Below are 25,776 nucleotides of genomic sequence, written 5' to 3'. Positions count from 1 at the left end.
TTGCAAATTTGACACCATCAGCTCAGGATTAAACAAAGACTGTGAATGGCTATCCAACTACAGAAGCAGTTTCTCCTCCCTTGGTGTTCACACCTCAACTGCTAGAAGAAGGCCTCATCCTGACTGAGCTAACCTCGTTATCTCTAGACTGATTCTTGCCTGCATATTTATACCTGCCTCTGGAAATTTCCACTACATGCATCTGACGAAGTGGGTATTCACCCACGAAAGCTTATGCTCCAATACATCTGTTAGTCTATAAGGTGCCACAGGACTCTTTGTCGCCTTTTAGCATAACTGCAATAAGACTAGAACTGACCATTTTTAATTCTGATCCCCAAAGATTTATTCATACTTTTCTACATAAAAATGAAAGAGAGATGCACTCCTTGATGTACAGGGATCAATGTGTACAATTCCATACATACTGAAATGTTTGATTAAGCCCCCCTTAGATTTCATGTATTTTAGCTACCAGAGGGAGCCAATACAAACTCAGTATCACAAAACATTTCAATTGACAACAAATGCTAATTAAAAATTACATGTCTTAGAGCATTCAAAATATTTTTTCTCGATTATACCAAGCTTTGTATAATTTTGGTGGGGAATAGAAACGGGGATGTAGTAATTGTTCCTCCAGTTCAATATCCTAGCTCCATCAGTGGTCAAAGTTCCATAAAGCACACTGATGCTAACATCTGAAGGCTATAGATAGGGACATTTGGAGGGAAAAATAGGGATACATCTGTAGTCTCCATTGAAATGTATTGGAGCAGATGGTGAATTTGTTGCTAAGACACAATGGAGAATTTTAAAACTTTGCTAAAAATAGGGATTCTCTCTCCAAATCAGGGACAGTTGGCATCTATGTATTACTCCTAATTGTGCAGTTCTATATAATTGTGGGAGAATTACTTCCTGACCACAGCTGGTGGTTTGTATATCCTCAAGCATGAAAACTGTTATCCCAGGTAATATAACTACAAAGGCTATTCTTATTTATAGAAAAGTCTCTACTTTTTTTTTTTTTTGGTATCTTACTAAGATGTTCATTGTAATTACATCCCATGACACTAAACTGGGAGGATAGGTAGATACGCTGGAGGGTAGGGATAGGATACAGAGGAACCTAGACAAATTAGAGGATTGGGCCAAAAGAAATCTGATGAGGTTCAACAAGAACAAGCGCAGAGTTCTGCATTTAGGATGGAAGAATCCCATTCACTGCTACAGACTAGGGACCGAATGGCTAGGCAGCAGTTCTGCAGAAAAGGACCTAGGGGTTACAGTGGACAAGAAGCTGGATATGAGTCAACACTGTGCCCTTGTTGCCAAGAAGTCTAACAGCATTTTGGGATGTATAAGTAGGATCATTGCCAGCAGATCAAGGGACGTGATCATTTACCTCTATTCGACATTGGTGTGGCCTCATCTGGAGTACTGTGTCCAGTTTTGGGCCCCACACTACAAGAAGGATGTGGAAAAATTGGAGAGAGTCCAGCAGAGGGCAACAAAAATGATTAGAGGGGCTGGAACACATTACTTATGAGCAGGGCTGGCGTTTCCACTAGGCGACCCTAGGCGGTCGCCTCGGGCGGCAGGATTTGGGGGGCGGCAGGATTTGGGGGGTGGCATTTTGCCGTCCTTGGCGGAAATTCTGCGGCGGGGGGGTCCTTCCGCTCCGAGTCTTCGGCGGAAATTCGGCGGTGGGTCCTTCACTCGCTCCAGGAAGTGCCCCGAAGACACGGAGCAGAAGGACCCCCGCCGCCGAATGCTCAGAGGAGGAGCGCTGCTGCCTAGGGCGGCAAAAACCCTGGCGCTGCTCCTGCTTATGAGGAGAGGCTGAGGGAATTGGGATTGTTTAATCTGCAGAAGAGAAGAATGAGGGGGGATTTGATAGCAGCTTTCAACTACCTGAAAGGGGGTTCCAAAGAGGATGGATCTAGACTGTTCTCAGTGGTACCAGAGGACAGAACAAGGAGTAATGGTCTCAAGTTGCAGTGGGGGAGATTTAGGTTGGATATTAGGAAAAACTTTTTCACTAGGAGGGTGGTGAAGCACTGGAATGGGTTACCTAGGGAGGTGGTGGAATCTCCTTCCTTAGAGGTTTTTAAGGCCCGGCTTGACAAAGCCCTGGCTGGGATGATTTAGTTGGGGATTGGTCCTGCTTTGAGCCGGGAATTGAACTAGATGATCTCCTGAGATTCCCTTCCAAGCCCTGATATTCTGTGATATTAATTATACTGTATATCATATAAAAAGTCATTTCCTTTAATCTGTTTTAAATGTTGTCTCCTAATTTAGCCAAGTGCCCTTTTGTTTTTGTTTTATAGATTGAGATAGATGGGAACATCCAATTAGCCTTCTCTAGGGCTACCATACGTCCGGATTTTCGTGGACATGTCCAGCTTTTTGGTCCTCAAATCCCCGTCCGGGAGGAATTTCCAAAAAGCCAAACATGTCCGGGAAACTAGGGAGGCATGGTATGGGGACCCCGAGTGCGAATGGCTGCAGCAAAACTTACAACTCCCGCGATCTGCCGATCTGCCAGGGCACAGAGGCAGCAGGCGGCATCCGAGCGCGCAGCCGCCTCCTCCCCAGGCTCCAACTTTCCCGGCTCCCGCCGCTCTCCACTGTGGCGGGGGCCGAAGCAACTTCCCCAGCGCAGCAGCAGCCGGAGCCCGGGGGGCGGGAGGGAGGAGGGGGAATGCGGGGTGCTCAGGGGAGGGGGTGGAGTTTGGGCGGGGACTTTGGGGAAGGGGTTGGAATTGGGGTGGGGAAGGGGTGGAGTTGGGGTGGGGGCAGGGCCGGGGAAGGGGCGGAGTTGGGGTGGGGCTGGGGCCCCCGTGGAGTGTCCTCTTTTTTCAGTGTTGAAATTTGGTAACCTTACCTTCTCTGGACAATTATATTTTCTACACACCTCTATTTTCTCTTCTCTCCTCTTGTTTTCCCCTTGCCATATTAAAAGTGCGGGCCTCATTCTGTTTTCCCTTGCAGTACACCAATGTAAACCTGAGTAAGTTGTCCAAAATCTGTGGATTTACTCCAGTGTAAAAAGAGTGTCAAATAATTGAGTCCTGTGAGTCAATTCAGACTTTCATCAGATGAAAGCCCCATGCTGCCTCTAATATATTTTGTTTCCCATTTCTGAACCATATCTGTTTCAGCTCTCAGATGTCTGTTTAGAGAATGAGGCCTATATTTTCTAAAGTGGGCACATACTTTTGCATGCGTCTGACTTGCACTTAAACAGCTGCTAAAAGTGCACAAGTTGAGGTTATGTGCATTCATTGGTACATGTGCTCTCAAATCTCCAATTTTAGCAGCACATGTGCTTTTTTAAAAATGTGGGCTTAAGTGACCAAAGTTGAATATAGCATTCCATTTGAGATGCACCATTGCTTTATATATTGTGGCATTTTCCATGGCCAAAATATTGATGGCCTTATTTGTTCTTTTTTCAGGTGTGGTTTGTTTCCCTCCACGTCCCTCCCCTCCATCTGTATTAAGGCCATATTTTCCTCATGGGGGTGTTGTGAGATTTATTGTACTTATGTTGTTATTCATGTAATTAATGTTTAAATACATGAAGGGCCTCAGGGTTTCTTTCAAGACAGTAGGTTATAGATGGGGAGGAAGTCTGTACATTTTCATTTTTTTTGGCAATAAGCAGTTTATCTGCCATAGTTAACTGAGAACACAACTATCCTGTATAGCTCCAACAGCAGGATTTTGTGAGAAGACCCTTGACAAGTAGGTTAAAGGACTTAGCAGCATATCTAGGTCTGTGATTTTTAAAAAATAATGTGTTTAACAGAGTTCTAAAAACCTTGAGGTTTTGAACAAGCCCACTGCTGATGATACCGGGGGCTTTGCTGGCTGGCCACATTCCTGAGAGCAACCTGAATGGGTCGTGGGATCAATGTCATTTAACTTTATGGGGATTAGGTAGTCTCACCAGCAGTTTGGTCTGTGTGTCTGATAGTGGTAGATGTGGAACAACATGGTTTGTTTCTCAGATTCAGATTTTCTTGCATCCACCCGTCCCTCCCCCCGCCCGACTTCCTAAATACCAGTTGGGAAAATGAATACGTTTTGAATTGAAGAAAAGGGAGGCCAGACATTTAAATATTATCAATAGAAGCATTTTCTACTGTGGAAGCTTCCCAATATTTGATTTCTGATTCTCAGCTGGTTTTCTGTGGAATTCATGTTTTGACATGGAGGTTTTGCAAAGCACATATTTTGAAAATACCAGTAGCTATGGTGGATTTATGATCAGATAACTTCAGTTATTCTGGAATCTATTACCCTGGAAAAATAGGGATATATGAACTGCTACTATTTGAATTGTGATGAGATTTTGTGTCACTTCATATTCATTCAGCCCTTCATCAACATCGGCTTTCTTTTCCAGATCCTTAAAGTAAAGCCTGTTGGGGAGAAAGTAAGTTGTAGTTAATCTTAATTTTGTCTATGAGTGTCAGCTCGAAGTGTGGGCAGTTGAGACATGTCTTCTCGTTGTCCATCCAGTGTGTTATAGGAGGAGGATCAAAACAGTTATATAGAGTTATCAGTGAGGAAATTTAGAATTTGGAGACTCCAACCCCCATTGTTTGGGGACCACATGGAGCGCCCCATGGAAGTCTACTTTTTGTTCTAAGTAATTTCTTAAATAATGTTACTGTTTTTTTAAATAATCTGTTCATGTGATTGGAAGCATGACAGGAATGAGGAAAGGTAAATATTTCAACTTACCTTTTTCATAATGGGAATGAGGTGTTGCTCTCCCACTTGGTCAAAGAACCTCAAAATCCAGGAACACAGTAAGGCTCAGATGTGAGTGCAGAGCAGGACTGGCTGGCATTGTCTGAGCCGTGGCATCCAGCTTAAAAAAAAAAATTAGAGGATAGTAGCAGTACAACTTTCTTAATGTCCTCATATTTGTTCTGGAGTGATGCTCTTAAGGGATTAAAACTTCTTTATTTTTCATCCTCACTCAATCAAGGGCCTCTGTTAAGATTGCCAACCAGGGCTTCAGTCAATGCCAATTTTGTGACGTAAGGCTACCACTTAAATGTAATGAATAGTCATGATTGGCAGGGGTTGGACTATGCATTCTTATCCACATGAGTGGCATCTCCTGATGGCACTGGTCTACAATTTTTGAGAAGTCGTCTGCTTCAGAGATAAAATGTGCTATTTATTATGTATTTTGATGTGCTGAATTCAAATATGACAATTAAAACAACTGATTGGCTACTGTTTCTAAGATATTTAAGTTTACACATTTTATGTCTATGTATATTGTTTAGATAGTAGAGTTTTAATCATAAATTGTAAACGTAGGTCTTTTCATGTGTTTATGGTTGCTTTACATGATAATATTTCACCTGTCCTGTTTATGTAACACTTTAAAAATCAGCAAAAGGGTTATATAAATAAAATGTATTATGAAACAAAAGGCAAAAAACTATTATGTACATAGTTTAGTCCTATTCAGTGTCTACTCGGCGCTTCTTGGCTTGTCTCTTGTATTCATTAAATGGAGCATCTCTTGTCACTGTCCAGCAATAGTCTGCAAGCATTGATGGGCTCCATTTGCCCTGATAGCGTTTCTCCATTGTTGCAATGTCCTGGTGAAATCGCTCGCCGTGCTCGTCGCTCACTGCTCCGCAGTTCGGTGGAAAAAAATCTAGATGAGAGTGCAAAAAATTTATCTTTAGTGACATGTTGCAACCGAGGCTTTTGTATGCCTTGAGGAGGTTTTCCACCAACAACCTGTAGTTGTCTGCCTTGTTGTTTCCGAGAAAATTTATTGCCACTAACTGGAAGGCTTTCCATGCTGTCTTTTCCTTGCCACGCAGTGCATGGTCAAATACATCATCTCGAAGAAGTTCACGAATCTGAGGACCAACAAAGACACCTTCCTTTATCTTAGCTTCACTTCAGCTTGGAAATTTTCCACGGAGGTACTTGAAAGCTGTTTGTGTTTTGTCAATGGCCTTGACAAAGTTCTTCATCAGACCCAGCTTGATGTGTAAGGGTGGTAACAAAATCTTCCTTGATTCAACAAGTGGTGGATGCTGAACACTTTTCCTCCCAGGCTCCAATGACTGTCGGAGTGGCCAATCTTTCTTGATGTAGTGGGAATCTCTTGCACGACTATCCCATTCGCAGAGAAAACAGCAGTACTTTGTGTATCCAGTCTGCAGACCAAGCAAGAGAGCAACAACCTGCAAATCGCCACAAAGATGCCACTGATGTTGGTCATAGTTTATGCACCTCAAAAGTTGTTTCATGTTGTCATAGGTTTCCTTCATATGGACTGCATGACCAACTGGAATTGATGGCAAAACATTGCCATTATGCAGCAAAGCAGCTTTAAGACTCGTCTTCGATGAATCAATGAACAGTCTCCACTCATCTGGATCGTGAACGATGTTGAGGGCTGCCATCACACCATCGATGTTGTTGCAGGCTTCAAGATCACCTTCCATGAAGAAGAATGGGACAAGATCCTTTTGACGGTCACGGAACATGGAAACCCTAACATCACCTGCCAGGAGATTCCATTGCTGTAGTCTGGAGCCCAACAGCTCTGCCTTACTCTGGAGTAGTTCCAAATCCCTGACAAGGTCATTCAGTTCACCTTGTGTTATGAGGTGTGGTTCAGAGGAGGAGGATGGGAGAAAATGTGGGTCCTGTGACATTGATGGTTCAGGACCAGAAGTTTCATCCTCTTCCTCTTCCTCGTCTGACTCAAGTGAGAATGATTCTGGTGCATCAGGAACCGGCAGTCCTTCTCCGTGGGGTACTGGGCGTATAGCTGATGGAATGTTTGGATAATGCACAGTCCACTTTTTCTTCTTTGAGACACCTTTCCCAACTGGAGGCAGCATGCAGAAGTGACAATTGCTGGTATGATCTGTTGGCTCTCTCCAAATCAGTGGCACTGCAAAAGGCATAGATTTCCTTTTCCTGTTCAACCACTGGCGAAGATCTGTTGCACAAGTGTTGCTGCATATGTGTGGGGCCCACCTCTTGTCCTGATTTCCAGTTTTGCAGCCAAAATAAAGGTGATAGGCTTTCTTAACCACAGTGGTTATACTGCGCTTTTGTGATGCACAAGTCACTTCACCACAAACATAGCAGAAGTTATCTGCACTGTTCACACAAGTACGAGGCATCTCTTCTCACTTTGGCTAAACAGAAATGTGTCCCTTTGAAAAAATCAAACACTGACAAATAAGAGAGCACGACACTGTATGATTTCTAGAGCTGATATAGGGCAATTTGTTCAGCAGAGTGATATAAGCTTTGTTATGATTGCATCATCCATGACTTCTAGGAATAACATGATGCAATTCATATCATGCATGACGCAATACCAGCCTCAGATTTCATCATTCATTGTTTTGCCTAAAAAGCAAGTACTGTCCAAACCCAGTCATAGATTTATTCATAGATCCAGTCAAAGATGTATTTTAGTCATTTCTGGTTTAAATTGAGATCCCTTCCCTTTAGAACTCACTTATCCTCCGCAATTCCCAAGTCAAGGGTCATATATACTGACCCAATAGCATATCTTGAAAACTAGAGCCAATCAACAATTTTAAGCATCATTTTTGTTCTCAGTGACCCAGAATTAGTAAAGTTTGACTACATTTATTTCAGAAGCATTTTGGCTGGAGAGAAGTGTTGGGGGAGAAGGGACAGGGAACAGAAGGGGAGGAGATAAAAGAGGAACAGTGACATGAAAGAAAAATGTTTTCAGTGAACATTCCCTCTGTAATGGGCGCTTCTCCCTGGCTAACAAGTCTTGGCTAAAATATCTAGCTTATTGTGCGGTACAATGGATGAAAAGACTGATTTAAAAATAGGCTTCATTTGGTACCAACTTCCCACAGGAATGTGAACATAAGAATGGCCATACTGGGTCAGACCAAAGGTCCATCTAGCCCAGTATCCTGTCTTCCAACAGTGGCCAATGCCATGTGCTTCAGAAGGAATTAATAGAACAGGCAATCATGGAGTGATCCATCACCTGTTGTCCACTCCCAGCTTCTGACAAACAGAGGCTAGGGACACTCAGAGCATGGTGTTGCATCCCAACTTGAATAATTGTTCAGCATCCCAGGGTTAGCAGGGGCACCCAAACTTGAGTCCCCTTATTATAACACAGGTTGGCAGGGTATTCTCTGTATGGGATCCAAGATTCTTGAACCCACCCCTTGGTCCGAAATAGCCAAAAATTTGGTAACTTTCCAGGCACTCTGCAGAAGACACCTGTTTGATAAGGTCTTGGAGTAGGCTTAGGGTGTGCTTCCTAGATGATGAAGTGCTACAGCCTATTGGCTGGTCGAGTTCCTGTGGAACTTATTTCAGTGCGGCTGAGGTTTAATTTAATTGTACATATTGTATGATTTTCACACTTCTTGGGGCATGCAGGCTGAGCCTCACCTTGTTACCATCTTCCCTCCAGCACAAGGGAGTGCTGCTCATACTAGCTAGGTGTAAGCTCCCTAACCCAGCCATCCCTGTCCTTGCCTTGCAAGTTGACAATAAATGCACCCGAGCTCCCAAGTCCGTTAAATGTATCCCCCTGTGGTATCCAGCTCCTGATCACTGGATGCCCACAGAAATCCCAGATCCTCTGTTTCCAAAGGAGCAGCTTACAGATTTTATCTTAGAGCGCTGTCCCTGTATTATGTACAGCACTTGAGTTAAATGATAAATAAAGCCCCACTTAATATGCGATACTGTGGATCCCACAATATTAAGATTCCACCACAATTTTGATTTTAATTACTTTGCACAGTCCACAATTTTGCATACATTTTGAGGTTTGCAACCACACTTTTTCCCCATTAGTACAGTAGAACCCCATTTATCCAAGCTGACAGCAGCAGGACTCCTGCTGTCACCCCCACGCATTAATGACTGTAATATAGTTGCAGTGAAATGTCTGGGTATAAAAAAAAAATGAGCAGGCATAATACTTGAGTGTTTATATCATTCCAGCAAATTTTTCTTAAAGAAATAGGTCTTCTCTTGCTTTTCCAAATTACCACAATTAATAAAGGTCCATTATTACTGATCTGCAATTTTCCATGACTTGTCTGCAATTCAGCTGCAATTATTTGACAATCACCCTGTGATTCAAGTAGGGCCTTAATTATAAAACAAAAGGAAATTTATTTAAGAAAGAATAGAGATTCAAATAAAAACCGGTATGAGAGATGGGAACAAATGGCTACATATTAAACAACATCATAACATGCTTTCTAGAGACTAAACTTAACTAACAAGGCATTCTCCTGTCTCCTACAAGATAGCTTACCCCATGTTCTTTCCCCAGCATTTGCAGCCAGTTTGGTTGAGTCCTCTTCTTGTAAGATCAAGCCTGCAGGCAGTTTGTCCCACCAGATTAAAGGAAACATGGGGTTCATCTGACCCCTAGAAATAGTCCCCCAAATCATAGTTTTAGTTTGCAAACAGGATAACCCCCTGTAGTTTATTTTTTTCCCTGTGTGCTTCTTTCATGCTGATTTGACTTCTCTTTATTAGCTTTTGACTCAATATGTAAATGGGCCTCCATTGTAAAGGTTACAATACTTAATTTATACATAGCCAGAGAGAGAAATGTTTCTGGTGGAATGATTCTGGGGTGTGTCACTTTACGTGTTTTAAGAACATAATTTTTGTACAGATACATAACTCCACAGATATCAGCTGTACATACATCTCACAATGATTGTGATGAACAGTATGACACGGGCTTTCATTAGAGACCTTACATTATGCTGTTTGAGCTGTAAATATCAGACTATGGGGATCTTTGTAACCCTTATGCACCCTTTATGCCCTCTGCCAGTTAACATAACGAGGTCCCTGGGTCACAATGATTAATTATGTTAGAGCACCTAGGACCTTGGATAGGCATCTTTATTATTTTAAATATAAATAAAAAAAATAAATGTTTGGAACTCCCATCTTACTCAGAAGTCAGTTCAAAATCAAAGTATGTATTTCAAGACAAATTTATCAAACAGATGTACCAGCTTCTTTAATCAGGAGACAAAAAGCAAGTTTCATCCACAGGTGTATTTGAAAAGGTTTAGTTTGTTAAAGAAATGAAGAATTATAGCATTATGAACCTGAAATCCATCATTATGAGTCTGGTACCCTTTGAATATGATAGCTTTTTCTATGTTATTCCAAGCGGCATACTTAGTCTTCCTTTAAAGAAACATTTTGGCTAGATTTAAAAAAAATAAAAATAAAATTTGTTTCCTGTATTTGGAGGAATGAAGACTGAAGCTTCCAGAGATTAAGAAAGCTGAGCAGGCTTACTGTCTGAAATGATTTTTGTTGCTCTCTTCCCAAGCCAAAAGCTTGTCAATGAGCAGCATAGAGTACTCCATTATTAACACACTGGCTCATGCATCTTCTCAGTGATTGACTCTGCTTAGATTGGGTGTGATTGCACAAGTTTTGTTGTGTCAGAGACTACTTGGGATGGCAGGAAGTTTTCTTGTTGATGCACCAGCTCCAGATAAATGTCATTGCTAATCCATCAGTTTACAAAATACAGTATATTTTAAAAAATATGAAAATGCTTCAATATTGGTAAGTGGATTTAGAGTACAGCTGCTTGTTTATTTATAGGGATATTGTCAAGGTTGGTAAATCAATTTTTTTTCTTGTGTCTTTTAGAAAACTATAATTTTGTATAGGAAGAAGTTTAAAATTTTTTACTTTTTCCTTTCACAAAAATAAGTTATTAGCTCAATACATACGAATAACCTTTCAATAATAAACCGATGTGTAAATATGGTAGAAAAATTGGTAAGGAAACAGATGTTTTTAACTTTCCAATTGGCTATGTATTTAAAAACAGAGAGGAACAGTAGGCAGAATACTATGACATTGTCAGTGCCCCTTTTAATCAGGGTTTCCTTAATCTTTGCCATCCTAACATCACTGATAGATTAGGTGTTCTCTATTAATCTGTGTAGAGTTGACCAAAAATTAGGGGGGAAATTGAAATTTTTTCTTAAATGGAAAAATGTCACATTTTTCACAAAAATCAAAAATTGTTGGTGAGCTCCAAAATTGTGTCTATTTATCTAATTAGTCTAATCTAGTTTTTTATATCAGATTCATCACCGTGGTATCTGAACATCCAAGTGACAGGTAGATATTCTTAAGTAGTGTATTCAGAAAGAACTTAGACTCATTCGAGTGTTGAGTGAATATGCTGAAATGGAATTCTCACTCAGTTAGAACAAGGGATACTGTACTACTCACTTTACTGTGAATAAATGGTAATTCTCGGGTTATTTGTTGACCATATAAGGTATGTCTAGACTGCAGCTGGGAAGGTATACCCTTGCGTTAATGGGACTCAAATTAGCACTCTAAAAATAGCAATGTGGATGTTCCGATTTGAGCGGAAGCTCAGTCTCTCAAGACCATCCAACCTCTAGGCTTCAGAGCCTGAACTCTGCTCTAAGCCAGAACAGCCACGTTGTTATTTTTAGCCGCTAGCTTGAGCCCCACTAGTGCAAGTCCGTCTTCCTGGGCTGAGAGGCTCACACCAAGCTGCAGTGTAGATGACATACCCACAGAATGCTTGCTGATTATTTTTTTTTTTTTTGTACTCTCCCTGGTGGAGGGTACTTATTACATAATCTTAACACAGGGATTTGCATAATCACTATACAGCTGGTGAAAAAAATTCTCTATAACCATATGTGGATAATGTCAATTCCTTCATTTTGATTGGCTACTGTAAATCCCTGCCAGTAGAATTGGCTTCTGACCTGAGAAGTCCCTCTTGGTAAGCACACAATAAGCATGGCTAACTCAACTTCTAAGCCCTTCTCCCATCTAGTCACCCCACCAAGCCCCATGTTCTAATTACAGTTTAATTAAACAGGAGTTTCTCTTGGTGATGAAGACTAAGCCTTCCATAAGGGTAAAGTGGAGTAGGGAGGAAGACATGCAGACTGTGAAGAAGTGCTGTGACAGGGCAGCCATAAATATAAGGAGCCAGTCAGAGCACAGGGTGTATTGCTGGGGAACACATTACAGTATAATGAAGGTATCACTTTCAAGTAAACTTGTTAGTAGCTGTTCCTGAGCTAATGAACATTGAGACAAAAGGATTCCATTATCACCTCCTATGTTTAAATGCCTCATTGTATCAGAGCCCTAATGTGTGTAATTTTGCTTATGCCAGGATGCTATTTTGATGAACACCTTGGATTAGTTGGACAGAAATCTATTTATCTAACCCAGGTTTTTATACTGCATTCAAAACCATGTTATCTAAGTGCCATGTTTGTTGGCAAGACAAGAGATGTCAGGATTTAAAACAATATAAATTCAAACATGTTGTGATGGGTTTCCCCCGGGGTGCCACCTGGAACTGGGGTACCACTGAGCCCCCTGACCACCAGCCTGGGCTCCCTCTCACACTGTACTGCTGTGACAAGCTACAAAGCCCTCCAGCCTGTACTTAAACCAGCATACGTATAGGTAGGGGCACACCCAGCTCCGGTTATAAGTAGGCTCTCTGACCAGCCCCTGTATAGGAAGGCTGCTCCCAGGTCCTCAGGCATGTACCCCCTCTGGAGTATAAACTCAAAATTATACCGTCTTGCGCTGCACAGGGAACTGCACAGCGTAAGCTCATAAAATTTGCCCCCTCCCTCAATGTGGAGAGGAGTATGCAACAGCCTTTTGCCCCTGAGTTTTGATTCCCACACACTGGTCTAGATAAAGCAAAAACAAATTTATTGACTACAAAAGATAGATTTTAACTGATTGTAAGTGATAGCAAACGGATCAAAACAGATTACCTAGCAAATAAACAAAAAATGCAAACTAAGCTTAATATACTAAATAGATTGGATATGAATTAGCAGATTCTCACCCTAAGAAATGATACAAGCAGGCTGCAGGTGCTTAAGGGGCAAGCTACACTTGCTTTACAGCTTGGAATCACCAGGTGTTTCAGTCACAGACTAAAAATCCCTTTAACCTGGGTCCAGCACTTCCCTCAGTCCAGTCTTTGTTCCTCAGGTGTTTCTGGGAGTCTTCTTCTGTGGGGAGCGAAGAACCGCAGATGATGTCACTCCCTGCCTTATATAGCTTTTGCATATGGCAGGAACCCTTTGTTCCAGTATGTCCAGACCAGTCTGTGGAAAAACACTGACATCCCAAGATAGAGTCTAGAGACATGGGGTCACATCACATGTCTTTGTAGAGTCGTAGCAGCCATTACTCGGAGGCTGTCTGTAGCATTCACAGGAAGGCTCCCCAGGTGGGCGATAAGCTTCTCCTAAGGCCTATTGTTTTTTCCTTATGGCTCATTGCCCTGAATAGGCCCTTCCCCAACCAGCCATCTAGACTGAAAGCGTCTTGTCTAGTGAACATTACCCAGGTGTAACTACATTTGAAATACAGACACATAGTCAATATTCATAGCTTCAGATATAAAAGTGATACATGCATACAAATAGGATAATAATATTCAGCAAATCATAACCTTTTTAGTGACATCTCACATGACTTATCTTGCATAAAATGCATCATAACTATGTCATAATCATATAATAATATCACTATGAAGAATATGGGGTGCAGTGTCACACATGCAAGAAGCCTGGGAAACAAGCAGGGAGAACTGGAAGTCCTGGCACAGTCAGGGAACTATGATGTGATTGGAATAACAGAGACTTGGTGGGATAACTCACATGACTGGAGTACTGTCATGGATGGATATAAACTGTTCAGGAAGGACAGGCAGGGCAGAAAAGGTGGGGGAGTTGCGTTGTATGTAAGAGAGGAGTATGACTGCTCAGAGCTCCGGTATGATACTGCAGAAAAACCTGAGAGTCTCTGGATAAAGTTGAGAAGTGTGAGCAACAAGGGTGATGTCGTGGTTGGAGTCTGCTATAGACCACCAGACCAGGGGGACGAGGTGGACGAGGCTTTCTTCTGGCAACTAGCAGAAGTTGCTAGATCACAGGCCCTGGTTCTCATGGGAGACTTTAATCACCCTGATATCTGCTGGGAGAGCAATACAGCGGTGCACAGGCAATCCAGGAAATTTTTGGAAAGTGTAGGGAACAATTTCCTGGTGCAAGTGCTGGAGGAACCAACTAGGGGCAAAGCTTTTCTTGACCTGCTGCTCACAAACAGGGAAGAACTAGTAGGGGAAGCAAAAGTGGATGGGAACCTGGGAGGCAGTGACCATGAGATGGTCGAGTTCAGGATCCTGACACAAGGAAGAAAGGAGAGCAGCAGAATACGGACCCTGGACTTCAGAAAAGCAGACTTCGACTCCCTCAGGGAACAGATGGGCAGGATCCCCTGGGAGAATAACATGAAGGGCAAAGGGGTCCAGGAGAGCTGGCTGTATTTTAAAGAATCCTTATTGAGGTTGCAGGAACAAACCATCCCGATGTGTAGAAAGAATAGTAAATATGGCAGGCGACCAGCTTGGCTAAACAGTGTAATCCTTGCTGATCTTAAACGCAAAAAAGAGGCTTATAAGGAGTAGAAGATTGGACAAATGACCAGGGAGGAGTATAAAAATATTGCTCAGGCGTGCAGGAGTGAAATCAGGAAGGCCAAATCACTCTTGGAGTTGCAGTTAGCAAGAGATGTTAAGAGTAACAAGAAGGGTTTCTTCAGGTATGTTAGCAACAAGAAGAAAATCAAGGAAAGTGTGGGCCCCTTACTGAATGAGGGAGGCAACCTAGTGACCGAGGATGTGGAAAAAGCTAATGTACTCAATGATTTTTTTGCCTCTGTCTTCACGCACAAGGTCAGCTCCCAGATTGCTGCACTGGGCAGTACAGCATGGGGAGAAGGTGGCCAACCCTCTGTGGAGAAAGAAGTGGTTCGGGACTATTTAGAAAAACTGGACGTGCACAAGTCCATGGGGCCGGATGCGCTGCATCCGAGGGTGCTAAAGGAGTTGGCGGGTGAGATTGCAGAGCCATTAGCCATTATTTTTGAAAACTCATGGCGATCGGGGGAGGTCCCAGATGACTGGAAAAAGGCTAATGTAGTGCCCATCTTTAAAAAAGGGAAGAAGGTGGATCCGGGGAACTACAGGCCAGTCAGCCTCACCTCAGTCCCTGGAAAAATCATGGAGCAGGTCCTCAAGGAATCAATTATGAAACATTTAGAGGAGAGGAAAGTGATCAGGAACAGTCAGCATGGATTCACGAAGGGGAAGTCGTGCCTGACTAACCTAATTGCCTTCTATGATGAGATAACTGGCTCTGTGGATGAGGGGAAAGCAGTGGATGTGTTATTTCTTGACTTTAGCAAAGCTTTTGATACTGTCTCCCACAGTATTCTTGCCACCAAGTTAAAGAAGTATGGGCTGGATGAATGGACTGTAAGGTGGATAGAAAGCTGGCTAGATCGTCGGGCTCAACGGGTAGTGATCAATGGCTCCATGTCTAGTTGGCAGCCGGTTTCAAGTGGAGTGCCCCAAGGGTCGGTCCTGGGGCCGGTTTTGTTTAATATCTTTATTAATGATCTGGAGGATGGTGTGGACTGCACTCTCAGCAAGTTTGCAGATGACACTAAACTAGGAGGCGTGGTAGATACACTAGAGGGTAGGGATCGGATACAGAGGGACCTAGACAAATTAGAGGATTGGGCAGAAAAAAACCTGATGAGGTTCAACAAGGACAAGTGCAGAGTCCTGCACTTAGGACGGAAGAATCCCATGCACTGCTACAGACTAGGGACCGAATGGCTAGGTAGCAGTTCTGCTGAAAAGGACCTAGGGGTCACAGTGGACGAGAAGCTGGATATGAGTCAACAGTGTGCTCTTGTTGCCAAGAAGGCTAACGGCATTTTGGGCTGTATAAGTAGGGGCATTGCCAGCAGATCGAGGAACGTGATCGTTCCCCTTTATTCGACATTGGTGAGGCCTCATCTGGAATACTGTGTCCAGTTTTGGTCCCCACACTACAAGAAGGATGTGGAAAAATTGGAAAGAGTCCAGCAGAGGGCAACAAAAATGATTAGGGGTCTGGAGCACATGACTTATGAGGAGAGGCTGAGAGAACTGGGATTGTTTAGTCTCCAGAAGAGAAGAATGAGGGGGGATTTGATAGCAGCCTTCAACTACCTGAAGGGGGGTTCCAAAGAGGATGGAGCTCGGCTGTTCTCAGTGGTGGCAGATGACAGAACAAGGAGCAATGGTCTCAAGCTGCAGTGGGGGAGGTCCAGGTTGGATATCAGGAAAAACTATTTCACTAGGAGGGTGGTGAAACACTGGAATGCGTTACCTAGGGAGGTGGTGGAGTCTCCTTCCTTGGAGGTTTTTAAGGCCCGGCTTGACAAAGCCCTGGCTGGGATGATTTAGCTGGGAATTGGTCCTGCTTTGAGCAGGGGGTTGGACTAGATGACCTCTTGAGGTCCCTTCCAACTCTGATATTCTATGATTCTATGATTCTATGTTACTAAACTCTTAGCTTTTTGCTTTAATACTGTTATACAAACATTGACTCACACATCTAGGTTTAATTAAATAAGATGGCTACAAACTGTTTAATTGTTTTAAACTGGTCAACTTTTTGATGAGAAAAAACAGGTTGATCAATGCTATAAAAAGATTTTAAAGAAATGTAGCTCCATTTTTATTTTTTGTATAATAATTAGTATCTTCTGGCCATCTGAGGTTACCAATGTTGACTTACTTCCTGCTATTGCCTATTCTGATCTGACTAGTACAGTGGTTCTCAAAGCTGGTCCGCCATTTGTTCAGGGAAACCCGCTGGCGGGCCGGCCGGTTTATTTACCTGCTGCGTCCTCAGGTTCGGCCGATCGCAGCTCCCACTGGCCGCGGTTCGCCGCTCCAGGCCGATGGGGGCTGCAGGAAGCACATTCCTCGGCCCGCGCTGTTTCCCGCAGCCCCCATTGGCCTGGAGTGGCGAACCGCAGCCAGTGGGAGCCGCGATCGGCCGAAGCTGCGGATGCGGCAGGTAAACAAACCGGCCCGGCCTGCCAGGGGTTTTCCCTGAACAAGCGATGGACCGGCTCTGAGAACCACTGGACTAGTAGACATCATGCCATATGGTTAAATCACCTAATTCCTCCTTCCTTTTTAATGCTGAATTAGCTGGCTGTACTGATACATAGTGGAAGAATGTGTATCTGTCCTGCAGGATGATGCAATATGTTTGGCTTTCAAAATTAAATAGAAAGACTTCATGTCATGACACAAGATAGACACACTGTTGTTTATTACATCACTAAACCAAACCTTTATTCTTCTGCTTGTAAAATTAAGTGGACAGGTTATAATAAAATGGTCTGTTTTTCACAATCTACTCTGAAAGAGTAAACATACACGACATGACTGCAGCTTGGACGTGCTAACGTTGTATGTGAAATTATTAAAATATATCCATGTGATCTGATGCAGAAGTTCTCTGGCATAAAAGTTTAGAATAGGCACTAAAATGGGTGAGACTGTAGGTCATTCTCCATCCTATTCAGTAGTTAGCTTCCCTGGGCTTGTTTACACACACAAACAAGTTGCACTGCTTTACTTATACTGGTATAATTAAAGCAGTACAAGCCTCCTAGTGTGGATGTAGTTATACTGGTAAAAATGTGCTTATACCAGGATAGCTTATTCTGGTACAGGAAGGGGAATAACTATACCAATATAAGGCATTTTTTGTAATGATATAACTTGAATCCACATTAGGACTTGTACCGATATAACTACATCAGTTTAAAAAAAAGTCACATCCTTGAGGCCTTAGTGAAATAATTATACTGATACAAGAACTGTGTGTAGATCAGGCTTCTATGGAACATGCCAGCAAGGATGCTAATTAGTGCATATCTTAATGGTGGCATTTTGCAATATGGCAGCTTGCCAGTCAAGAACTACATTTAATCCATTTCACATATGCCAGTACAAAAGATTTCCCTCCCCCCCCCCCCAGTTAAATTATTGGAGCTGCATGTGATGCCCTTGGAAGGAGTAAACAAACTGACTTGGGCACCAGGTGTCCCATCAAGCTGCAGAGCTCCTGGATGATTGAATTTATGTATTTTAAGAGGTTTTGTGAACATGTTTTAATGTTATATTTGAATTAATAATTAAGTGGCAAAAAATGACATTAATGCAGAGTTAAGGTTGCTTGGTGGTATATTGTCTCCTTGCAGTAGGTTGAGTTGAGGAAAACTCAAACTTATGAAAAACAGGAAATGCACAGTTAAGGTTGCACAGTTAACTGTACCCTTTTTCATCAATGCCCCAGTACGCCCCAATACACACAGACCTTTATTCTGCCACCCCCACAGTTGCTGAAATGTACAACCTCTTTCCCCTCCCCTACCACCCATCGCCATTTATCCCACTTCCCAAAGCTCCCCTCCCTTTGCTGCAGCCCCAAACCCATTCCCTCTATTTCCCCACTCCTCCACCCTTAATACCACTCTTCTCCCAGGAAGCATTCATGTCTAACGTTTCCCCAAAGACTTGGATTACATCCCCCCATGACTCTCAAATTGTAGCAACCTCCAGTCACTCAGTCCAAAACTCCTTGCCTCTTAGGAGGGAGCATGTGATTAATTTATCCTTAATGATGATAATTGAAGGGTGAATCAGTCATCCATCTCAATGAGGTTTGAGATTCATCTAATTATTAGTACCTCTCAGTTCAACAGTATAAGACAGCAGAAGAGAACTGGTTTTTTTTTTTAGGGTGGGGGGGAAGGGAACTGCAACTTGGGAAGCCTTTGGTCAGTTGACCCCCAAATTTGGATCGCTAATACTACCTTGCACCTCCATGATGAGGCACACCAAATTTCAAAGCAGTCTGAGTAACCATTTGGATTTTAGAGCACTTACAAGAGTCAAGTTTTAAAGCACATAAAGTGGCAGGAATGGAACCCTCTAGCCATATTGGTGCATACACACAGTAAAAAAAATAATGTATATTTTCTTAAATACTATTATCAGTTTGGGTCCCCCCAAAGATTTAGTGGTGCCGTGCACTACCTTGGGTATAACTTGACAGACTGTGACCCACATCACTTCAATAGTTTGAGGTCTTGGGGTGGGGGGGGAGAGAGAGAGAAGAGGTGACTTGAATTCTGCACAAAAAAATTCCCCAACTGGGTTTTGGTTTTTCTTTTCTTTTCTTTTTTTTTTTTATGGCTGTTTTTTTTCCCCCCAGGGTTCATATCTCTGCAGCTCTTAGCTTAAATGACCCCGGATTACACTACAGTTTTAGTGTTCTAGCTCTGTGTGAGTTGGGAATCACAGCCCTAGCTCTTAGTGTAGACATAGCCTTAGAGTTTTAGATGATTGATCTGTGCAGCTAGTGGTAAGGTCAAGTGGATGCTGTGGTGGAGACAATTTGTTTTGTTTGGGCAATGCAGAAAAAATGCCAGCGGGGAAAAGAGTGTTTTTTAACTTTCAAATAGTCACTTGCAAGATGAACCTCTTGTTCTTATTTCAAAGCGCAATAAATAATTTTTAAAGCTGCTGCCTTTCCTTTTGTTAGAGTGATGAGTACTCATTTTATTTGCTATTTTCTTTTTTCCTCTTTTCCTTTTTTCCTGTGACATGCTGAACACAACATAGGAATCTGACCTTGGGTTCTTTTTTCTGTTTCCCAACCATGTAACTTCCTGACTTGTAATATTAGACCAGTTCAGGTGGTACTGTAGTGGTTTTTTTTCCACTCACGCTCCCAATCTTGGCTGCTAATTTTCCTAATAATTAAATTCAAACTTCCCCTGTTCAGCATTACATCTGTGATATTTGTGCTAGAAATTAGCCTTGATTAATTGTGACCTGCATTTGAAAGTCAGCAGTGGTTTATTAGAACTTCTAAAAAAGCATTTTACAAGTTTTTTTTTGTTTTTGTTAACTCTATGGGCATTCGTGAACTGTTAAGGATACTGTTCTTAGTACATTTTGAGTTCAAGACACGTTTGCTGGGATAGATCAAATGGGCCAATCACAATGCATATTTTCTGTGCCTTTGATCGGCTGAGTATATCTAATGTAGTCAGGAGTATCAGTAGAAGCCATTTCACTTGGTTTCACAAGGGGAGAGTTTGACCTGGAAAATCAAATAGGCAGGAAGTGGGAAGAAATACATCTGCTGGTTCCTATGTGTCTCTGACACTAACAGGCAGTTGCCTAGTACATTGTTACCTTCTGTGATTCTCTACTTATTGTGAACTGTCTTGTTTTATATTTTGGTTCACATAATAATTATAGGACAGTTTTATAATAACTTTGATCTCAGAAAAATGTACATTGTTGCATCAGAAGCCTGCTTCTTTTCCAGTTCTTGTGAGACAGCAAACACTGCAAATATCAGAAAAGTGTCAACATTGACTTTTGCTTATGGATTTACAAGAAGAATTGATCATGGGAAAACTTTCTGAACATCAGGGATTTGAATCCATGCAAACTGGTTATGATGCACAATATTTACAAGGCTGTTTGTTACCCTACTTGAAAGGGTTTGCATTCTGCTGCTGGGCATCTTCAGTATAACAGCTTCATGTCTACATTAACCCTGTAGCAAAGTGAGGCTAAAATTGCGTCTTCTACTCCATAGCTAGCTGCTGTTATGGGCATGAATATGTTGTATTATGTAAACTTCTGTTCCAGGAAAAGTGTTAACCTCCAAGTTTCCCCTTGTTCTATCTGTTAAAAGTTCAAGGGATCTACCATCAATCTTTATTACCTGAGTCATCAGGCTGGATGAGAGGGGTTGTGTACACAAGGATTTATGTGTATATTTCTTTGCCCTCTCTCCACCCGTATACCCATATATTTATTGTTGTCACACCTCTCAGCTTTTAGATCTTCCACAGTGTGACACCGGCAATCAAATTGTTTGACAGGTGAGAGATATACAGATCACCTGTGGCTGATTACACTTTGTGTGCCTTTATTGAGATTTTAATGGTTTTTAACTTTAAAACCTTGTTTTAAGTATGTTTTAAAGTAAGTAATTAGTTTAAAAAAAAATAAAACTGGAATAATAAATAGGTCATCGGTAGGGTATGATTCCTGGATTTTCAGATCCCCAGGACAGCGCTCTATTACGCAAGCTACAAAGAATGTATTATTTTTGTTGTGGACAAGGCATGCCAGAAGGACACTACACATATTTAGCAATTGGGTTACACAGCTGTTTGGTAGGCAGCTGCAGTATATTGAGACTTGGATTCCTGAATTCTGTTCCTGGCTCTGGGAGGGGAGTGTTGTGTAGTGGCTAGAGCCGTGGCTATAGACCAGATAGACAAGTATGCTGACTGGGCATAGTAATTTGAAAGACAATGTGTCTTGGGTCTTCTTTGTTAGAGACCTGGGTTCTATTCTCAGTGCTGCCTGAAATGACCTTGTGCTGCCTTGCAGTTAATTTATTTGTAGAACAGGGAAAGCAATTTGACTGCCTTCTATAATGTGTATAAACTGTGCTGAAGAATAAGAGTGGTGAAGTATAGAAATATAAACAGCAGTAAGTAGAAGTGAAATCTGAACTTCTTGCTTTCAGCTGAGTGCACTTTCCCATAGGGTACAAAGTACTTTGTGGAGGGGAGTCTCTCACACACACTCAACCACCCATCCCGCCTGCTTCCCTTTGTGGTGCAATGGAAGAGACAATTGGATTCAGCCACTAGGTGATACACATGTGAGGTCTGCTGATTTTTAGGTAATCCATTTGGAAGGCAGGTGCAATATTAAGGGCAGGCACATTCTATTGTGGCTATTCTAAATGTGGCTTAAATTCTAGCATGACCTGCAGGTCTCTTTGGGAAGAATCAAAGTGTTTTTATTAGGGATGGGTCAATCACACAAAGTTTGAGATCTTGGAAACTATTTTTGGGTTTCCAAAGCTAGCTTATGTTTATAATCTTTCATTTATATGAAATTTTTTCATAGATTTGTATTGTGTGTTTTAATTTTGAAAATTTTTCAAGCTACAACAAATTTTATTATATATTAATATTGTGATATAACTTAGATGTACTACATTGTGTTCTCTGTTTTGGGTACTCTTATTTATAATGATAACTTCTGAAGTAACAAAATGGTTTAAAAATTTATTTGTGACTCTCCCATCCCAAACAGATTGATTTAATTTGTTACTATAAATAAACAGATTTATGAATCTCTCACCTACAAATAGATTTCTGTAATTGCAGCTATAAATAATCATAGTGTACAGAATCAAGTTGTAAAGATCAGTTGATTGAATGTTTGATAGTTCATCTTACTGTTTAAAGAATGGAATTTGTAACAAATAAAAATAAAAAAAACTGTGAGGTTTCAAACATCATGTATCTTTCAACTAGAAACTCCAGCTCCTCTTACATTTTTCCTTACTTTTGGTTACAGCTTTGAAGTGTTTGACTCTGCTCTGGAAAGTGATTTTTAAGATGCAGTGTTTTTATTGCCTCTTGATTTCCATAACAAATATGCTCAGTCTATAAATAAATAGATGTTTTTCTAACTGCTATCCCTGCAAACTCAACCTGGGTCTTGAGAGTCAGGCTGGGTTTTTTTCTTGTATATTTGTTGGCATCATCATCCATAATAAAGATTCTTCAGGAAAAAAATATGCCCACAATTACACCAATACAAACCCATAATCTTTAAATTTCCATTTCATGCTGAAGACTCAGCAGCTGAACTCCTTACTAGAGTCAATAAAACTTCATTAAAAAGTCACTAATACAGAACAATGTGCTTTGTTTTATTGGTTTAGTTGTTCAGCAACATCAAAGATGGAGAAAGTTTACAGTTGTTTGAGCAAGGGCATCGCACAGCACACAAGCAGGAGACACACACCATGGAGGCAGTGCGGCTGGTGGAATTCAATCTAAAACAAGTGCTCACAAAGCTTGTGACTAATCTCTTTGGTGATGGTAAGTATTGCAATGTGGTGTTAGACCCTTTCACCTAGTCTACTGGTGGGCAGGCATGGATCCAAGTTTTTGAGAACGATTATGCAGCATAATAAAAGAGAGAGAGCCAGGGAGAGCTGTTGGGACCTGTCATGGCACTAAAACAGCTGCATTTGTTGTCTATTGATTGCTCTTTTTGATATAATCAGTAATTTTATATACAATTACATATTGTGTGTATGTTATTACATCCACTCTGTCCAAGAAGTAACATGAAAGTTCCCCATAGCTTAATAAACTAGACTCTGTAACTGAGTGGAGGGTGTCCACCATTTGCTGTTTCGAGGTTATAGAGTGTGTGTGTATGAATAAGAATGGTTTTTAATAACAGTTACTATACTGAAGTTTATTCTGCAGCAGGTTAGGGGGAGGCCAGATGAACATTAGAAAAAAACATTCTTAAATAAATAGTTGCTAAACCTGCAGACTGAAACTTTAAATTACTAGATTCCCTACTCATTTTGATCTATCAGTGAGGTTATTCTCTTTCTCCCTCCCTCCCTCCCTCCCCATTTTTCGGGAACATAAAGACATAGCGTATGGTCAGGAACTTATAAGAATTAAGTCCTTTTCCTCTCTCCTGTCTTTCACTCTCCAGCTCTTCTCTGATTACTTCCAGCTCAGTTGTCAGTGAAAACAGAACAATAAAGTAAGGTGGCGCCAAAGGAACAAAATCCGTGCTATGTAGTTTATTATGTAGACATACAATATGGGCTCAGTGCAAAAGATCTTGGATAAGTTCAAATAAATTCTGCCTGTCACAGCATTTATCTTTGAATGTTTATTCTGCTGTCCAACTTATCGTATGTTTTTTGTTTACTTTTCTGCCTCAGAAACGCAAATGTCCCTCAGATTTTAATTTTGAATTTGAAATGGATTTTACTTTGTTGCTTCTGTAGAAAAATGATGTAATTTTTCTTTTTGTTGAAATAGAATTATACTGTAAGGTCCCACATTCAGTTGCTTAAGGTCCCACATTCAATTGCATGCTCTCTCTCTCTCTCTCTCTCTCACACACACACACACACACACACACACACACACTCACTTTTGTTTATTATTGCTGCTTTTCATAAATCACTTAGGTTGTATTCTTTACAGATTATGAAGTCGGCAAAACCTCTCAGTTGAGTTACACATTCTATCAAGTGGGATAACATGTTCATAAGCACTGGAGCTATAGCAAGCTTCTGAGGTATCTTACTGCCATACATGTCATTAAATAACATAAGTTACTTAAAGTCTATCCTTTTGTGAAAGCTAAATGACTATATCAGGTCTTTATTTTATCTCTCGAAGTCTTTCCTCTGGTTTTATTGATCACTGGCAAAACAATCATAAATATTAGAATAGGAAAAGACCTAGAATATTAAGTCATCTTGTTCGCATTCTTGACAATATATGATGGTTCCTTTTGTTACATTTTCTAGTGTTTTGTCTTGTCGAATTTTACATTTCCCAAATTATATGCCTTCCACCTCTTCCAATAGATCTCACTGTCAGGGAGCTTTTCCGGATATTCAGCCTAGATTTCCGCTTTCTTAATTTCCTTCCATTCCTTCTAGTTACTGTGTATGTCCTCTCGTAATACAGTAATTAATTTCTCTCACTCTGCATTTATACTCTTCAGATGTTTGAAGATTGTTGTGTGCCCACTTAGTCATCATTGCACCAAGCTACACGTACTACATACCAAGCTATTTTAATCTTTCCTCATGCAGTAAATCAGTCTCTCCTGCTTACCGATCTTTTTTGTTGCCCTCCTTTGAACTCTCTTCAGTTGTCCGAAGCTTTTTCACACTGAGGTGTCCAGAGCTGAATGCAGTATTTCAGAAGTGGGCTGACCAGAGAGGAACTATTATTTTTTTGCTCTGTGACTTGTTGCTCTGCATAAATAGCCCAAAGTTCATTGGCCTTTTTTGTTGCCACATCTCATTGTAAACTCATAACTAATTTGCTGCCAAGTACTTTCACCTTTACTCCTTTGCAGATTCCTTCCTCACTCAATATCTTTATTTCAGATTATTTCCCCCGATCTGTTAGATTGCATTTTCCTAAGCCAACTCTCATTTTATGTGTTGCCCGTATTTCTAACCACTCTAGGCCCCTTCATATTACCTCTAATCTTTGCAGAACTTTCCAGTTTATTATAATCAGTGTTGTTTGCTACCATTTTTGACTAATTAGTGAAGTTGTTAAGTAAGACTGATCTAATACTGACCCATGCAACAGCTCATAAATGTCTTTCCCCAAGTCAGTCCTGATTATGTGGGTCCTACATAAATGCTGACTTTTAAAAACAACCCTCGTGCTGGAAAATGTTCAGCACATTCAGCTCATTCGTGCCTGAGTTCGGGACAGACATATGAAACAACAAATGGAAAACTTTGGCATGAATGGAATCCTGTCATTGCAATGGAAGAAATGTCCCTCCCCTGCATGAGGATGGAATGATCCTTATGGAGAAAGTCCCATTTAAAGATACAAAACTGGGAAGAATTCTGTACAACTTGTATGCCCTTTTGAATAATTGACCAGTCCTCAAGGTGATTCAAATCAGATCAAGTGTCCAGCTGTTCCCCTGTCACCAGTCTCTACAGAGAGATGTATTCTTTAGAGTTCTTTAGAGGCTGTATTACCATACAGAATTTATTTTGCTAATAAGGGACATAAAAGGACCTGTGTCCAAAAATATGCTTGCTTCTGTACCTCTAGTATAGTAGGAACATATGCTTCTGGAAGTTTGGACACATCAGAAGGCAGAAATGAGATGTC

General features: G+C 41.3%; 1 protein-coding gene across 6 annotated transcripts in view; it reads left to right on the top strand.

Moving 5' to 3' along the window:
• The window catches only part of FARS2 (phenylalanyl-tRNA synthetase 2, mitochondrial), a 398,911-nt gene that overhangs the window by 98,521 nt on the left and 274,614 nt on the right, over positions 1-25,776 (top strand). For all 6 annotated transcript variants that reach the window (XM_054018529.1, XM_054018530.1, XM_054018532.1 and 3 more), the window contains one exon: positions 22,803-22,962. In XM_054018529.1, the coding sequence (XP_053874504.1) occupies positions 22,803-22,962 (160 nt within the window). The remainder of the gene's footprint in view (positions 1-22,802; positions 22,963-25,776) is intronic.

This window comes from Malaclemys terrapin, chromosome 2 (assembly GCF_027887155.1).
Source record: "Malaclemys terrapin pileata isolate rMalTer1 chromosome 2, rMalTer1.hap1, whole genome shotgun sequence".
NCBI classification, from domain to species: domain Eukaryota; kingdom Metazoa; phylum Chordata; order Testudines; family Emydidae; genus Malaclemys; species Malaclemys terrapin.
This window is presented reverse-complemented; position numbering and strand designations above follow the sequence as displayed.